The 17,013-nt window shown below is 35.5% G+C and overlaps 1 protein-coding gene across 3 annotated transcripts; it reads left to right on the forward strand.

Moving 5' to 3' along the window:
* The first annotated feature begins 378 nt into the window (after window positions 1-378).
* On the forward strand, window positions 379-4,884 carry LOC145110828 (ATP synthase subunit B). Of its 3 annotated transcripts, XM_079047138.1 has the most exons (13): window positions 379-622; window positions 1,531-1,596; window positions 1,688-1,736; window positions 1,843-1,982; window positions 2,071-2,172; window positions 2,943-3,106; window positions 3,219-3,300; window positions 3,390-3,482; window positions 3,592-3,656; window positions 4,207-4,219; window positions 4,310-4,390; window positions 4,503-4,611; window positions 4,700-4,884. In XM_079047138.1, the coding sequence occupies exons 1-13, from the start codon at window positions 491-493 to the stop codon at window positions 4,786-4,788; spliced, it is 1,185 nt and encodes a 394-aa protein (XP_078903264.1). In that variant the 5' UTR covers window positions 379-490; the 3' UTR covers window positions 4,789-4,884. The 3 variants fall into 3 exon arrangements, 2 of the variants coding, with proteins under 2 accessions (XP_078903264.1, XP_078903265.1); XR_013710074.1 differs by lacking the exon at window positions 4,207-4,219 and having other exon boundaries at window positions 4,700-4,836; XM_079047139.1 differs by lacking the exons at window positions 3,592-3,656; window positions 4,207-4,219.
* Window positions 4,885-17,013: the final 12,129 nt, after the last annotated feature.

Below are 17,013 nucleotides of genomic sequence, written 5' to 3' on the forward strand. Positions count from 1 at the left end.
TTTTTACTGAAAATTGAAAGATATACATATTCAATACATGAATAATAGAGTTATTGAAAAGAAAAAAAATTAAGTTGTCCGATTAGATTATATATTAAACGCAAGGAGATATTCATAAATTCGCATGTTAGCCCAGTGGAAACACAATGGGTTTTCCCTCCGGGTTCGAATCCCGGCTTTCCTATTTCCTGATTAATTTTTTCGGTTAAAAGGAGGACGTTGATGTGGGCATCCACATCAGCTAATCACGCCTGGCCAGCGCACATGTGGCCTAGGATGACCGGCTTAACCTGTAAAAAAGGGCAAATTCGGAAAAGATTGTAAGTTTCAGGCATAAATGAAAATAAAATCTAACTCTTGCTAAAACCAACAAAAACCTGAGACTTTCTCAAAACCCTGGGACTGGGTGCATAATTCTACTACAGGGCAACAGGGTTTATACGTGAGAGTTCATTGAAGTCTTGAAATAAGCAAACCAAACCGCTACCAGATGGAGCAATTAAAGGAGCTTGAACAAGTGCAAAATATAATGTTGATGATCCAATCAGCTGGCGCAATTGATTCTTCCAACAACACAAATGCTGATTCGAATCGTTTCCTTGCTAATTTCATCCTCTTCATGGTACTTCTTTCTTCCTTTTTCAATTTCGCTTCCTCAACTTTGAAGCACTATATGCCAACTGTAATTGAAATTTCAAGTTACAGTGAATTCGGTACTTGAAACTTTCCGATACATGACTTTTATCATGTTGTTGTCGATTGTGTTAGGAAATTCTAGGAAACGAATCAACTTCGATAATAACCTGTTTTGTTTTTCGTTTAATTTATTATTGATGATGTTTTAGAATTTCTTGACCTTGCCTTTGATGAAGCTCACTAGATATTTGGAAGTAAGACCAAATGTGAGTTTGTTATAGTGATTGGACTAATTGTAATCACAAAAGACGAAGCATCCCTGATTATTGCATGTTCCTTAGCAAGTGTTTTGTTTCTTGGCTTTTATAGAAACAATGTATTTCTTGTTCATATCCGATGGCTTAATATTGAGGCAAGCTGTGACATAGATTGATTGAATTGTCTTTATAAATACCTCAAAATTATCGCCTTATTGGATGAGGGGTTAAAGTCTATGTGTGTGATTGAATAAAAAAGAGGATGTTTTATAGAATGGTTCCCCTTTTCAGTATCCCACATCAGCTCCAAGATGTTGATCTCTTACTAGAAAAGTTAATGCTTGAGCTTGAGATTGAGATTCCTTATTTCAATCCAACAACACATGAATAGTTTCTTGATCTGGATTAATCAGTAGAAGATTTTGAAGGAGGAATATATGAGGGGAATGACCTATAGAATCAATATGATTAATGGATTATAACATGTTAATTAAGAAAATCTTACATCCTATTATTAAATTATCAAATATCTCTTTCTTTCCCAATATTAGACATCATGAGTTTCAATGATTTTGAACCAATTAAAAACATATTCTTAATTCTAATCTTTTATTTGTTTATGAATGTGATATTGAAGATGCAACCATGTGGTGAACTTGATATGAATCAAAAGTGCAAATTGATCTCTAACCATTTCCCAAAGGTCTGTATATATATATTCTATATTTCTTCAAAATCCAATTTAGTATATTCTGGATAATGCAATAAACATACTTATGATATTTGATCTACAGATTTCTTCTGCATTTAATAAGGAATCATCACCCCAGCTTTGTGACAAAGGTCTCTTTTTTTAGTACAATATTCTTTATCCTGTTATCTTTACTATTTATTGAGAATTTAAGATAACAAAGTAACAAATTGGTGGTTTTTCTTTTTGTTTTTCCAGGAAATATTGGCATCGAAGCTTCTCTATCACATCATTGTGATGATGACATGAGTGTTGGATTATTACAAACTGATTGTGCTGATGTGGCAATGGTTACACTTGATTCGATGCAAAGGGCAAATTCTACTTTACAAGATTTTGTAAAAAAAACATCACATGCTCTGAATTTACTTTGCTTACATCAACAACTGTGGTATAATAAATTAATAATCTGTTGTATATAAACAGTGCAGATCTTACTTCATGTTTCATGAAATGGATGCTAATAATGCAGAATCAATATTCAAATACTTACCACTGCTTTCATTTACAGAAAGTTACATCTATCAGGTACCCTATCATTAAAGAATGAATTTAAATTATTATAATATTTCTAGAAATCCTCCATTTTATAATGGTTTAATGACATTGTAAAAATTAGATCAGATGTATGATATTGATAAAATTCACCAGTGATATTAGAGTAAATTACATTTTTAGTCCATGTGATATAGAAGTGATTTCTTTTAATTTTTTTATCCAAAAAACAAGTTTTTTGCCTTTTTTGTCCCTATCATACTATTTTTAACCCTTTTGGTTTCTCAATAAACAGAGTCTTTCTCAGGGACCAAAAGGGTAAAAATAATAGTACCTTAAGGACCAAAAATGAATCATTTTGTCATGTGAAGAGGTTTTTGTACAATATTTGCTAAAATGTTAATTACTTTTGGTGTAAATTACTTTTCTTGTCCCATTTCTATAGTTATTTTTTGAATTTGATCAAAAAAGAAATTTTTTTTTTTACTTTTTGGTCCCTACTGTATTACTTTTAACCCTTCTGGTCCCTCAGTTATGAAATATCTCTCAGGGACCAAAACGGTAAAAATAATAGTACCATAGGGACCAAAAAGGAATATTTTTTTCTCATTTGATGTGGTCACGAGGCTAAATGAAAACTGTTTTGAGTGAATTACATTTTTCTTGTGTTTATATTTTTTTGTCTAAAAAGTAATCTGTTTGCTTTTTTGGTCCCTATGGAAAAATGGCACAAAGATTTCTTTTTGGTCAATATGATTCTATTATTAACACTTTTAGTCCCTCAATAAACTAATTTTATACAGCTGGACACCATAAATGAGAAACTCCTGCAACTTCCATCCAATGGAATTCCAGATTCTGACATGTTGACACCTGATTGGATTCTAAGATTTATAAAGTCTTTCAAAACTGATACCTTCAAACCACTTGCTGTTCTTCTAGAAAGCTATGGAATATATACAGATAGGTTAAAAACTTAAAATGTTAAATACATCTTTATATTTCCTTTTTTGGAAAGTTTTATGGAAAATTCTTCATTTGACATTTGTTGTGTAAATTTTTTTTTATAACAATTTCAGGATAAGAGATGAGTTGAAATGTGGGGAAGAATACTGGGCTCTAGAAAGAAAACTTTGTTCTGCATTAACAAACAAACAGGAGGTATGTTGTGTGATTCCGATGGAATTGGAATTCATGATTCCATTCCATGGTTTTGAAAATAGAAAGTATTAAATAATTTTGTGATACAGATTCAAATGGAAGATGTTATGAAAGCAATTCATCTCAAGTCCTTTGACTATCGAGTGCTGAATCTACTCTTGTATCAGTTGAATGGAAAAGATGTAAACAAATTGTTATTTCTTTCATTTAATTAAATATTATATTGCAAAATTATTAATCCGCTATTTTAATTTTAATTTTTTTTTTAAATTCCTTTGAAGCAATGTGAAGATCAATGAAACACATATGGAGTTTTTATCAGTATCAGAGTTCCTTGTGGAAGTATCTGATGACTTGTTAGTATTGTTCCTTGTAATCTAAACTTTTGTCTTTTTTTTTTCTTTAATTTCGGAATATTAAATTATTGAGTAAATTACATGAATGGTCCCTATGGTTTGGGGTAATTTGCATGTTTGGCTCTAACTTATTTTTTTAACTCGGAAGGTCCCTACAGTTTGTTTTCGTCGTGCACTTGGTCCCTGTCTTAGCTAAAAAGACTATTTTGCCCTTGATTTTTTAATTTATTTAAATAAACATACCCTCAATCCCACTTCCACCTCACCTTACATTACTTTACCTACCTCAGTTTATTTAAAAAAAATTTAAAAATAAAGGGCAAAATAGTCTTTTTAGGTAAGACAGGGACCAAGCGTGCAACAAAAACAAACTGTAGGGACCTTCCGAGTTAAAAAAATATTTTAGGGACCAATCGTGCAAATTACCCCAAACCACAGGGACCATTCAGGTAATTTACTCTAAAATTATTTATCTCACTCCAACTATTTTTAATCTGTTTTTTTTTTAAATTATTATTATTATTATTATTAACTCTGAAACATGTTGTAGGTTTGACTATGAGGTGAGTCCATCTGTTCTAATTTCTTTCAAAAACTTTTATTCCAATTTTCTTTTTGAAAATAAATATTTATTTATTTATTTATTTATTTAGGAGGATGTGTTGGAGAACAATTTTAATATCTTGCGCATGTTTGTTAGAATACATGGAGCTTCCTCAGCACCGGTTTTCCTTGTGAGTTTTTGTATTACAAGGGTATTTTTGTCTTTGAATAAAAATGAAGAATATAATTACTTTTCAAGTATCTAAATTTCCATATATTTAATTTAGAAAATTATGTAAACAGGCAAAATCAATAATTGAGGCTGAGAAGAAATACAACTCCTTACTAAATACTTTGGATCCTCAACTCTCTTTTAAATATCAAAAAAGATGTGAAGAAGCAACAAAAGAAGGTTAAATAATAAATACTCAATTAAACAAATCATATTAAGTTACGAAATTTGGTTTATTTTATTAAATAAATTACATTAATGTTTTCAGGTGGGAAGGTATTTGGTCCTCCCCTTGGGACATGGAGTATACCACCAATTATCGAAGATGAAGATTTATATAGAACTAGTTCTGTTTAGGTACATATTAAAATGGACTTACTTATTTTAATATTTAAAGTCGAATCCGACAATTAATTTAGTGCTTAAAATGTGTAAAATGATTTTTGAAACATAATTTTCTTATATACTTGTTTAACTAACAAAAAAAAAGTTATATTTAGATGTGCATTTTACGTGATGCTATAGATAATATGAAATAAGTTTATGTTACATCATTATATTATTGGTGGCCAAACAATTAATGATGAACGACATGAATAATTGGTAGAGCATTATGGGCAAACGTTATCCATGTAGATAACACAACATCCATTTTGTACACCCAAAAATTATTCCAAACATATTCTCATAGCCTTCTTAAGACCATGGCCAAAAATAGAGAAAATTATGATAAACATATCTATTAGTTGATTTAAGACCATCTCCACAATGGTATCATTACTAATACTATCTAAAATATTTTTTTTCAATATATAGCACTAAACTATCCATTGATTTGAGAAATAAAAAAATCAAATAAAATTATATTGATTCCATCATTGATGGAATCAAAGCATAGTTCCATATTAAAATATACCACATAAAACATACCACATGAAGTGATAAACCTACCACACAAAACCTCCTGTGAAGAAGTCAAAATACATGTTCTTTATCATTGGCGTCAAGAGTAGAGATTACACATTAAATTGATTATGTCATGAACTTCTAATTTCATTGTATTTATTCTTTCACTATGAAGAAGATTAGAAGAAGGTTAAAGTTATTATCAATCATAAATTCACAATTGAGAACCTTCAAAGTTAAAACTTGATGTGAAGAAGAAATCTAAAAACTGGACCATGCTAGAAAAGTTGTGATTCATATTAATTATTTTGCCAAATAAATTAAGTAGGTCATCTAGAAATTTTAAGGTAGGTCAAAAAAAATTATAAATTACTTGTAACTTTTTTTTTTTTTTTTAAGTGTGTCAAATGACCCACCTTCACTTGCAATGATAGATTTACTAGATGTTTAAATATACGCATCATTTTTTAATAATGATAACTCATCGATTATCATCACAATTATCTTAAATAGATGTTAGTTAGATAAATCCTCGCAGATAAAAAGTTCAGAGCATAAGTCTATAGCGAGGTTCTTAAATATGAAATTCATCACAGTTGTATACAGAAGATGGTAAATTAAATCCTGTCGAAATACAAATGCTTTTCCACGACGAAAGAGAGGGTCCTTAATGTTTGTTGCATGAAAAAAATTGATAATATTTAATATCTTACGAAACAATAAAGGCCATACAAAAAAAAAAAAGAAAAAGAAAAAAAAAACTATCCGCAAATGAACGACCGAAATTTCAAGAATTATGTTCATTACCTAACATCCACAAAAATATGTTATTGGGATACGGCATCCCTTATTATTTTGGTTTAATAAGTAACTTTTGTTTTTCTTCATTTAAAGCCAATTAAAGACAGTAAATCTAAATTATCGAAGTATTTAATTCACTCAAGAGTCAAGATATAATATTACTAATTTATTTAAAAATGAACTTGATATAACAGAGACGATGGAAGGACACTGGGGCTTACGGTTTGTTTAAGAGTTGCATATGATATGGTCTCTGAGTTGTACTGCAAAAAGTCAATACCATTTGCTTCATTATGATGTCTATACTGACATGAATGCACCAAACCCACACTAGGCCTATCCTACACCTACACCTACACCTACACCTACCAATCACAATACTATGCCAGTCAAAACATAGACCGAGACTTCATCTATTAAATGCTTTCTACATCAAAATACTGTCACAAGAGTTGGACATGGATAATGGATTGGTTCGTATCGATGTTAAAACGAATGTTACTATTGTAACAATTTGAGTTCGTAGGCAAACCAACCTAAAAAAATCTTGTTATTATTAAAAATTGGATCTGATAATTCCTGTATTCGTGTTATTTTCACGTGTCATACATCGTGTCTCTCACGAATTCGTGTATTTGTGTCTCAAATTGTCAGGTTTATTAGAAATATCAACAATAGTTAATGATATTAGACATTTTTTCCAACAATCTCTCGCTTGGACAAGTCATCAACTATATAAGGTCCAATACTTCTCTAATAATAAACAGAGAGAATGTCATCCAATGCATCTGCCAAATTCTGATCTAATCAACTTCAACTCTCATATAAGTGATCAACTATTCTTTCGTTCTACAAGTTATCATTATGAATTTGAGACATGGATAATGGTCAATCTTAGGATTCAAGATTATGTTTTCCGATAAAGACTTATGACGACTGCATCTGACTACTGAATCAAACACATCAATTCCAGTTAGGACCTGACCAAATATTTAAGATTCCAACACCAAATCATCGAGGGGACCATAAATATCGTTTCTCTAGTTAAGACAGAAGGAACGAATAAAATTTGACTATATAATTTTTGTCTATTTCATCATGTCATACATGGACATACCCTTTATTGCTACCAGTTACAGATAACGTTAGAGTAAGCCAATGCACAATAGAATCATAAAGCAAAACCACATATGTATGTAGGTTTGAAGAATAGACGATATTATCGTCTTAGAATTACTCGTGACTGTATCCATGAAGTAATCTCTAAGCATAGGTTGTTCCAATACTTAAATCTATATTAAGTACTAATGAGTGTTAGTGCAATCTCTATGCTATGCCCAATAACTATGCTCAATCTACTAATACTCATGATAGTCTTAAATCATTACTTACTTCCAAGAGTATGACCGACTGTGGAGGTTTGAGTAAACTAATACTCGAAAAATGGGTTCTAAACATGCAAAAGCGAAACACAATAATAAATTAATAGAAATGATAGCATCACTAGCACTTTATTAAGTCTCTACAAAATAAACATCAATTTGGTTACAATTCATACTGCTAAATGTTTCAACACTTTATCAAACTAACAACAAACAATTACACCATATCATCATCAAATATAATGTCTATAGATCTAGTATGATTATCATTTTTGATCATTGATAATGGATTCGTGAACATATCAGTTGGATTCTCATCTGAAGACACTCTGTTCACGACAATGTCTCCATCCTCGAATCACTTCCTTACGCAGTAATGTTTCAACACTTTATCAAACTAACAACAAACAATTACACCATATCATCATCAAATATAATGTCTATAGATCTAGTATGATTATCATTTTTGATCATTGATAATGGATTCGTGAACATATCAGCTGGATTCTCATCTGAAGACACTCTGTTCACGACAATGTCTCCATCCTCGAATCACTTCCTTACGTAGTGGTATTTCTTGAGTATATGTCTTGAGTTACCATGGTCCTTGGGTTCTTTAGCGTGATAACCGTCAAAAATTGGTCAACGATCGTCAATCGCAAGCGTCAAAAATAAGATAATTGTTCTTTGTACACGTTACAAATAATATAAATATTTATATACACGTTATGTAGACGAATATTATAAGGAATATAATATTTAAAGAAAATCGATTTATTTATAATTTTATCGTTGAACGATAAAGTAAGTGTAAAAATAAAAGATTATTTAGGATAAATAATCTTAACGAAAGTTGAAGTACTTGTCGATACAAAGTCAGGGATATAAAGAACGTCGAGAACGGAGCTCGTATGCGAAAGATATGAGTGAAACTCGGTCCCTACTCTTTAGGTGCGGCGAAATCAGTACAAATTTGTAAATTTGAAATAGAATGAGAGTTAGCCAGTGGAGTCTAAATAAAAGTTGTATTACTTGTCGATATAAAGTTATAGTATAAAGAACGTCGAGAACGAAGCTCGTATACAAATGATATGAGCAAAACTTGGTCCCCCACTCTTCATGCGCGGCGTATCCTATGTCCAAAAGTCTATAAATAGAGAGTCGAGCCTCCCTCATTCCTTGTTCATTCATATTTTGGGTTTATCTCTCTTCAAAACTCTTTCTCTCTGTAAAATTCTAGCTTTTTAATCCTCGAACTGCTGCAACAATGGAAAGGTGACAGAAAGAAGTGTTTGATGTCAAAGTTTTAACATCCAGTTTGGAGGTATATTTTATTTTAATTTAAAGTTTCATTTTGGGAGTCATCATGGCGTCGGGAAGGATCGTCACGGTGTGGCGAGGAATTTTCTGGTCGCGAGTCTCTTTTGACTCGCTACGACGTGGCAAGAAAGGCCATGACGTCGCCGCCACAGACGTCTTAAACCCTGATTTTCCGGGTTTTGCACCATATTTTAAGGAATGAGGAGGCTAGGGTTTGCTCACCTAGCCTCCACCACCCTCTTTAACTCAGAAGAAACCCTAGTTCCTTTTCCTCCATTATTGAAGCCTTCTTGAGTGATTTTGAAGGAAGAAGCAAGAAGGAGTAAACAAATAATCAACAAGAAAGTTCCCATCTCCCTTCCTAGCTCGATTCTAGACCCTTGTAAGTGTTCAAGGATCCACCTTTTTGATAATAGGTTGCTAGATCTTGAGTTTTGTCCCATTTTCTTCTTGATCTTGTTAGTTGGGGTGGTGAGAGTTCATAAAGGTTGCAACTTTACGAATCTCTGGATAATTTAGAGGAATTCATGGTTTGGATCTGAAGTTTGGTTGGTTGTTTGATCCATGCATAATATTTTGGTCATAATCCCCATTTTGACCTAATTTGAGTCCAAGACATGCATTGGACATGCATGTCTAAAAATAACCAACCTTTAAGTTGATTTTAGTATTATAAGCTCTTTTGGAGCAAATGGATATGAGACTTAAGGGATTAAGTGCTTCTTGGTTGAGCCCATGCCATGTTTAAGCCTTTATGGACCTAAGACTTGAGATCTTGACCTTTTGGAGACTCTCAAGGGATAACGTTGGAAACTTTATCCATTTAGACAATAAAAATTATCAGATCTGGACTTTGAAACCTTTGGGATCGGAGGATTCTGCTTAACCCATTAAGACAATTTGAACCCAATGGCCATGGTGTGGCCTAGGTTGCCATGGTGTGACGACTAGGGGAAACGCATATGTTTTGTCGTTTGAGGGCCACGACGTGACCAAGGATGGCCACGACGTGGAGAGTCAACTTTGACCATTGAATTTGACTTTTGACTTGCATTGACTTTTGGTCAAACCCCTAGCTTTGGAAGGAAAGCTAAGAGTGTACTTTGTATGGTTGTATATGTGGTTTGTAGCATCTGTATTTGCGGTAGTAGGAGTAGTAGCAGTTGAAGATCATTTTTAGGTGAGTCCCCTCATTGTATTTTTGGGTCAAAATGTAACAAGCTGTTATTTTCAAGTCATTTACGTCAAAACAAAAGTCAATTAATTAGAGATTTTGGTTTAATAATGGAAATTTCTTTATTATATATGAGTTTTTAAAACTTTAGAATTTAAAAACACTTAGACCAAAACACAATTTTGGGGCCAAATAGGAACCGAGAACATGCGAAGGGTCCTACTCTTCGGGTCGAAAATTTAGACCGCAAACCCCACTCTCGGACCGCAAACCCCACCAAGAACTCCCCATGACGGAAAACTTCCCTTAGACCGAAAACCCTCTCTCTATATATATAGTTTCATCCGAAAACATAAGTCATTTCTCACTTTTCAAACCAAAAACACACTCCTTTTGCTCTCAAGTATCATCCAAGAATCTTCAAATCTTCAAGCGAAGTCCTTCAAATCTTCATAAAATTCACCAAGAACACCAAGAACACCAAGAACAATCTTCAAATCTTCAAGCTTGACCGAAAACCACATGGACCAAGAACTCACTCAGACCGAGAACCCCCTTAAGACCGAGGACTTGGTTCTCGGTTGATGTTTTAGACCGAAATCAAGGGATTTCGGTGAGGGCTAGACCGAAAACACTTAGGATATCTCCAAATAATTCCTAAGGATTTTTGTAAGTATTTCTTACATAATTTAGTGTTGTCTAAAAACTTTAAATTATTATTTGAATTAATATTATATTAATTTAAATACGATATCGTGCATAATTATTATTAGGACGCGACTACGCACACGGGGTCTAACCCGAGGATCATCGCTACCACTTCGCATCCAAACACGAACTTACATTGGAGGTGAGTTCATACCCCTACGTTTTTACCATTTTTCTATGTTTTTAGGGGGGGGGGGATACAAGTAAAATACAAGGACTTTTGTGTTAATATCCAAACAATTTCAAACCGTTTCAAACCATTTGCAATTGTTTCAAACCAATTGATCGCCGCATTTTATCATAATATTTATATACATTATTAACCCTTTTGTAACATGTCGAGCAAAAGGGTATTTTTCACGAATCGCTTACTACCGTTTTATACACATTGTTAAATTTCAAAGGTTTCAGTTCAATCCAGAGCATACATTTAAACTATAATAGATATAGTTTGTGAACCACTACACTATTTTGTTAAGCGCAACAAACGGAACAAGAACATACGTTTAAACTATAATAGGTATAGTTTGGGGAACACTACACTATTTTAGAAGTTCTAGAACACTATACAGAAACAAGTATATAAACTATAATAGGTATAGTTTATGGAACACTACTCTATTTCACGGTTTTAAGGATACACTACTAAATAATTATTAAGTATAATTATTTTACATTACAAAGTACACTACTACAAGGTAATACATACAATTTCAAGTACAAGAGAACACTATAACACTACACGTAAACTAGTTAATACAGGGTTATGAGGCACCACTTCATTGTACCCATCAGGGTAGAGGTTCAAGTTCTATAAATTATAACCAGAGTCTCCTGGAGGGAGAGCGTGAATTTGTGTATAGATCTATACGGGACTGACAATCCTGCACCTGGCTGCTTGCAACAGCTAGGCCGGCAGGCCTGGGGTGACAAATGTCATAACATTCCGACGCTTGAAGAACGTCGTAGAGGCCACTAGTCATTTTAGCATGGTTATATGAAACTCACAATAATATCAACTAAAACATTGTTTACGGGATTTACATTACTTCAAAGGTTTTATTTTAAATAATTAAACTATAGTACACTATTTTACACTAGAAATGATGAATTCCAGGCACTCATACAAAAGGTTTTCATACAAACACTACTATGATGCACTACTTTTCTAGTACAGAGCACACTAGTACAACATACAACCTAGAGTAACATTCATGATATGTTTTATTTATTAATAAGACTACAGTATACTATTACAGAGTACAGTAACAAACATACATTTTGGTCTTAAGGCCTAAGACTACATTTCGTTTACTGTAGAAAATATTGGATTTTCTAGAGAAACACACTAACGTCTTTCAAAGAACAATGTCAAGCTTTCCATCACCAAAAACATTCTTATGAATTCACCAAATTTAATGTTGACACTTTTTCAAACCACCTGTATTCTCAGGAAAATTAGTAGACAGGTACCCTCTCAGGCGTTACGAAGACGGAGCATAGTAGCATTACGTCTTATCTTTTGCTATAGTTTTAATGTTAAACAAGCAATGTTTTAAACACAATGTAAATACTATGTTATTAATATAATGGTTGTTGTTACTTTTATTACTATTATACATTTGTTGTGATACTGTACATGACGTCATCCACCCCGAACGTTTCCGCTGTTCCGGTTGGGGGGTGTGACAGATTGGTATTAGAGCATTGTTTATAGTGAAATAAGTATATCAAACCATGTATGATATACAACTATAAATACAATGGGGCCGAAGTGCTCTAACTAAAAGTATACTTTTAAAATATAAGTATTTTATAAGAAGTATACAAACATACATACATACCAGAAACAATATCACAGTAAGAACTACACAAAAGTATTTAGATGTTTGACACTGCAGTTAAACCTAGACAGTTATGTAATCATATCTGGAATAAATATAGCCTGATCAACTATATTTATTTGAGATACGACCAACATGTGTTTGAGAGTGATTGTGGTGTTGCAACGAGACTAAAACTTACCAACAATACATACAAGAGAAACTCTAGAATCAAACACAAAGATAAAATACTATAGGAGTATTTTATGATCCTACAACACTAGAACAAGAACATTTAGACCTCGATAGTTATATATAATTTGTATACACTAAATGATTATAGGGGGATCCAGTGTGAGCCACACTATACAAATTCTTTACAAGTGTTGCTATAAATGAAGTTGGCGATTGTTTACTTATATTAGTAGACTTCCACTGTAAATCGCTTAATAGAATAATATAACAGTCAGGATAAGATATATCTTGTTCATTATCACCTGACTCATGACCACTATAGAGGACTTATAATTACTTTCTCTTTAATCATTATAGAGAAAGATGCCTCCAAAGAAGTCCAACCGGAACAAAAAAAAACCCTCCAACAAATCCACCATCGCCACCACCTCCTCAGTATGACCCTGCTCTTCCAAGCAGCAGTGACCGCCGCCGTGGCAGCCGCCATGACACAGATCAATGCAAGTGGCACTAGCGGGGCGGGTAGTGGTGCCAACCCTTCTAATCATGGAGATAGTAATGGACACCCAAGGGAGTGTTCCTATAAGGATTTCACGAACGCTAAACCCAAATCCTTCAATGACACTGAAGGTGTTATTGCCGTAACGTGCTGGTTCGAGAAAACCGAATCAATATTTGAAATCTGTGCGTGCCCCGAATCTAGCAAGGGGAAATTTGCAGCATGCACTTTCATAGACAGAGCCCTCTCTTGGTGGAACAGCCAAGTCAAGTCATTGACTCTCCCAATAGCCAATGCCATGAGCTGGGATGACTTAAAAGAACTAATGCTAACAGAATATTGTCCCCGAGGAGAGATACAAAAGTTAGAACAGGAGCTCTGGAGTCTAAAGATGAAGGACTCCAATGTCGCTGCTTACACTGCCTGATTCAACGACCTGACTCTTTTGTGTCCCGGGATGGTCACCCCGGAGAGTAACAAGGTGGAAAGGTATATATGGGGATTAACTCCCCCGACTCAAGGAAACGTTATAGCTACCAATCCACTTACTTTTGACAGTGCCAAGTGTCTGGCACATACACTAGTGGATCATAGAGACCGTCAAGGCTCCATGACAGCCATTTCTGAACAACCCAAAGAGGGTGGCAGCAAAAAGAAATTCTGAAACAAAAGAAAGGGACAATCGTCGCAGGAGCCCTCAAAGAAACAACAAACAATGGCAGTCCACGCTGCTACCATTCCTACTGTTACTCCTGTTGCTCCAGCACCTCCCAGTCGATACGCTGGTAACCTATCGAAGTGCAACAAATTCAACTTCCACCACCACAGGCTTTTTCGGGAATTGCAATGCACTAACTGCAACAGGAAGGGGCATACTGCCCGCTTCTGTAAGACACCGACGAAACCTAATGCCCAGGCCCCCGGAGCTGGAGTAGGCCAGGCCTGCTATAGGTGTGGTGAAACAGGGCACTACAAGAAGGATTTCCCGAAAGCAAGGAACGCTGGCAATACAGGAAGAGTGCTAGCAATGGGTCAGGAGGAGGCAGTATCGTATCCAACCGTAGTCACGTGTACGTTCCTTCTCGATAACTCTTATGCATGCATACTCTTTGATAGTGGTGTGGAGAGGAGTTTCGTTAGCCATAAATTTAAGCACCTACTCAAACAAAAACCACAATCACTAAACGAAACATTCACTTCCGAGATGGCTAATGGGAAGAAAGAGAGCACTAACAACATATTCATAGGCTGTACCCTCACTCTAAACGACTATTCTTTCCCAATCGACCTTATGCCGGTCTCTATAAAAAGCTTCGACGTCATCATCGGCATGGACTGGTTAAGTCCTCACCGTGCTGATATTCTATGCTACAAAAAAGCCATTCGCCTCAATCTACCAAGTGGCGAAACCCTCGTTATCTACGACGACAAACCCAGTACGAACCTTCGCATCATCTCTTGTATCGAAGCCCAAAAATACCTGCGCAAAGAGTGTCACGCATTTTTAGCCCATGTTGTCAATGAAAAACAAGAAGTAAAAGACCTCGAGAGAATTCTCGAAGTCTGTAATTTTCCTGATATTTCCCCGAAGATCTTCCAGGATTTCCTCTTGAACGCCAAGTCGAGTTTCGAATCGACTTGATTCCTAGAGCTACCCCCATAGCCAAATCCCCTTATCGCCTAGCACCAGCAGAGATGCAAGAATTATCCAGCCAATTAAATGAACTGCTCAATAAGGGATTCATTCGACCAAGCTTCTCACCCTAGGGAGCACCGGTCCTGTTCATGAAAAAGAAGGATGGATCTTTCTGAATGTGCATAGATTACCGCAAACTAAACAAGCTTACCATTAAGAACCGATACCCTCTTCCGCAAATAGACGACCTCTTCGACCAACTCCAAGAAGCCAGCTACTTTTCAAAGATTGACCTAAGATCGGGGTATCACCAATTACGGGTCCATGAGAATGATGTTCCTAGAACAACATTCTGAACTCGTTATGGTCACTACGAGCTTGTAGTAATGCCCTTCGGTCTATCAAATGCACTCGCGGTATTCATGGATCTAATGAATCGGGTGTGCCGTCCCTTCCTAGACAAATTCGTGATAGTATTCATAGATGATATACTCATCTACTCGCGAAGTAAGGAAGATCGTAGCCAGCATCTGAGACAAGTCTTAGAAACACTAAAGGCGGAAAAGCTTTATGCGAAATTCTCAAAGTGCGAGTTTTGGATTAGGAAGGTAAATTTCCTTGGTCATGTGGTCAGCGAAGAAGGAATACACGTGGACCCTTCCAAAATAAAGGCAATCGAGAACTGGTCAGCACCTAGAACGCCAACAGAGATCCGTCAATTTTTAGGACTTGCTGGCTACTACCCCATGTTCATATAGAATTTCTCTAGAATCGCTAAACCACTTACCGCCCTAACTCAGAAGGGTGTAACTTTTAGCTAGGGAGAGAAACAAGACACTACGTTCCAAACACTGAAGCAAGCCCTGTGCAACGCACCTATCTTGTCTCTTCCAGAAGGGACATAAGACTTCGTTGTATACTGCGATGCATCCAATAAGGGGCTAGGCTGTGTGCTTATGTAGCGAGGAAAGGTTATTGCCTATGCCTCGAGACAGCTAAAGGCACATGAGGTCAACTACACTACTCATGATCTTGAGTTGGGAGCAATAGTATTTGCTCTGAAGATCTAGAGGCATTACCTTTACGGTACCAAGTGCACCATCTTTACCGACCACAAAAGCATCCAACATATCTTGAACTTAACATGAGCCAACGACGATGGGTAGAACTACTCAATGATTATGAATGTGAAATTCGCTATCATCCCGGCAAAGCCAATGTAGTAGCAGATGCCCTTAGTCGAAAGGAGTACTCAAGTCGTAGAGTGAAGGCACTAACCATGACGATCCATTCACATCTGTCCACACAGATCAAAGAGGCTCAGTTAGAAGCCTTGAAGCCGGATAATGTGGCAAATGAAGCCTTAAGAGGAATGGAGAAGAACTTAGAAATCAAGAGTGACGAAGTTCGTTACTTCATGAATTAGATCTGGACACTGAAGTTTCGTGGCTACAGAGATGTTGTCATGAACGAAGCCCACAAAACTCGATACTCCGTTAATCTAGGTTCAGATAAGATGTATCTGGATCTCAAGAAACTTTATTGGTGGCCGAACATGAAAGCTAAGATCGCTACCTATGTGGGCAAGTGCCTAACTTGTGCCAAAGTCAAGGTAGAATACCAGAAACCCTTAGGTTTATTACAACAACCAGAGATATCTGAGTGGAAGTGGGAGTGGATTACAAAGGATTTCATAACCAAGTTTCCCAAAACTAAGGATGGTCATGACACCATTTGGGTAATCGCCGATAGATTTACCAAATCCGCTCACTTCCTACCTATAAAAGAAACAGACAAGATGGAGAAATTGACCAGAACTTACATTAGAGAGATAGTACGACTGCATGGTGTGCCAATATCTATTATCTCGGATAGAGACAGTAGATTCACCTCGCGGTTCTGGCAGTCACTACAGAAATCTCTGGGAACTAGGCTGGACATGAGTACAGCCTACCACCACAAACCGAAGAGTAGAGTGGGAGAACTATCCAAATTCTAGAAAACATGCTGAGAGCATGTGTGATCGACTTCGGTAAGGCATGGGATACCCATTTGACACTTGTCGAGTTTTCATACAACAATAGCTATCACACTAGCATCAAGGTTGCCCCGTTCGAAGCCCTCTATGGCCGTAAGTG

The sequence above is a fragment of the Lactuca virosa genome, chromosome 5 (genome assembly GCF_052849685.1).
Source record: "Lactuca virosa cultivar CGN04683 chromosome 5, Lactuca_virosa_CGN04683_v6, whole genome shotgun sequence".
In the NCBI taxonomy this organism is placed as follows: Eukaryota; Viridiplantae; Streptophyta; class Magnoliopsida; order Asterales; family Asteraceae; genus Lactuca; species Lactuca virosa.

What these genes read in the sequence shown, in the direction of transcription:
- LOC145110828 (XM_079047138.1), top strand. Translation starts at nt 491, where the DNA reads ATGGAGCAATTAAAGGAGCTTGAACAAGTGCAAAATATAATGTTGATG. An exon ending in CTAATTTCATCCTCTTCATG is followed by an intron (nt 623 to 1,530) that starts GTACTTCTTTCT and finishes GTGATATTGAAG; the next exon opens with ATGCAACCATGTGGTGAACT. An exon ending in CATTAACAAACAAACAGGAG is followed by an intron (nt 3,301 to 3,389) that starts GTATGTTGTGTG and finishes TTTGTGATACAG; the next exon opens with ATTCAAATGGAAGATGTTAT.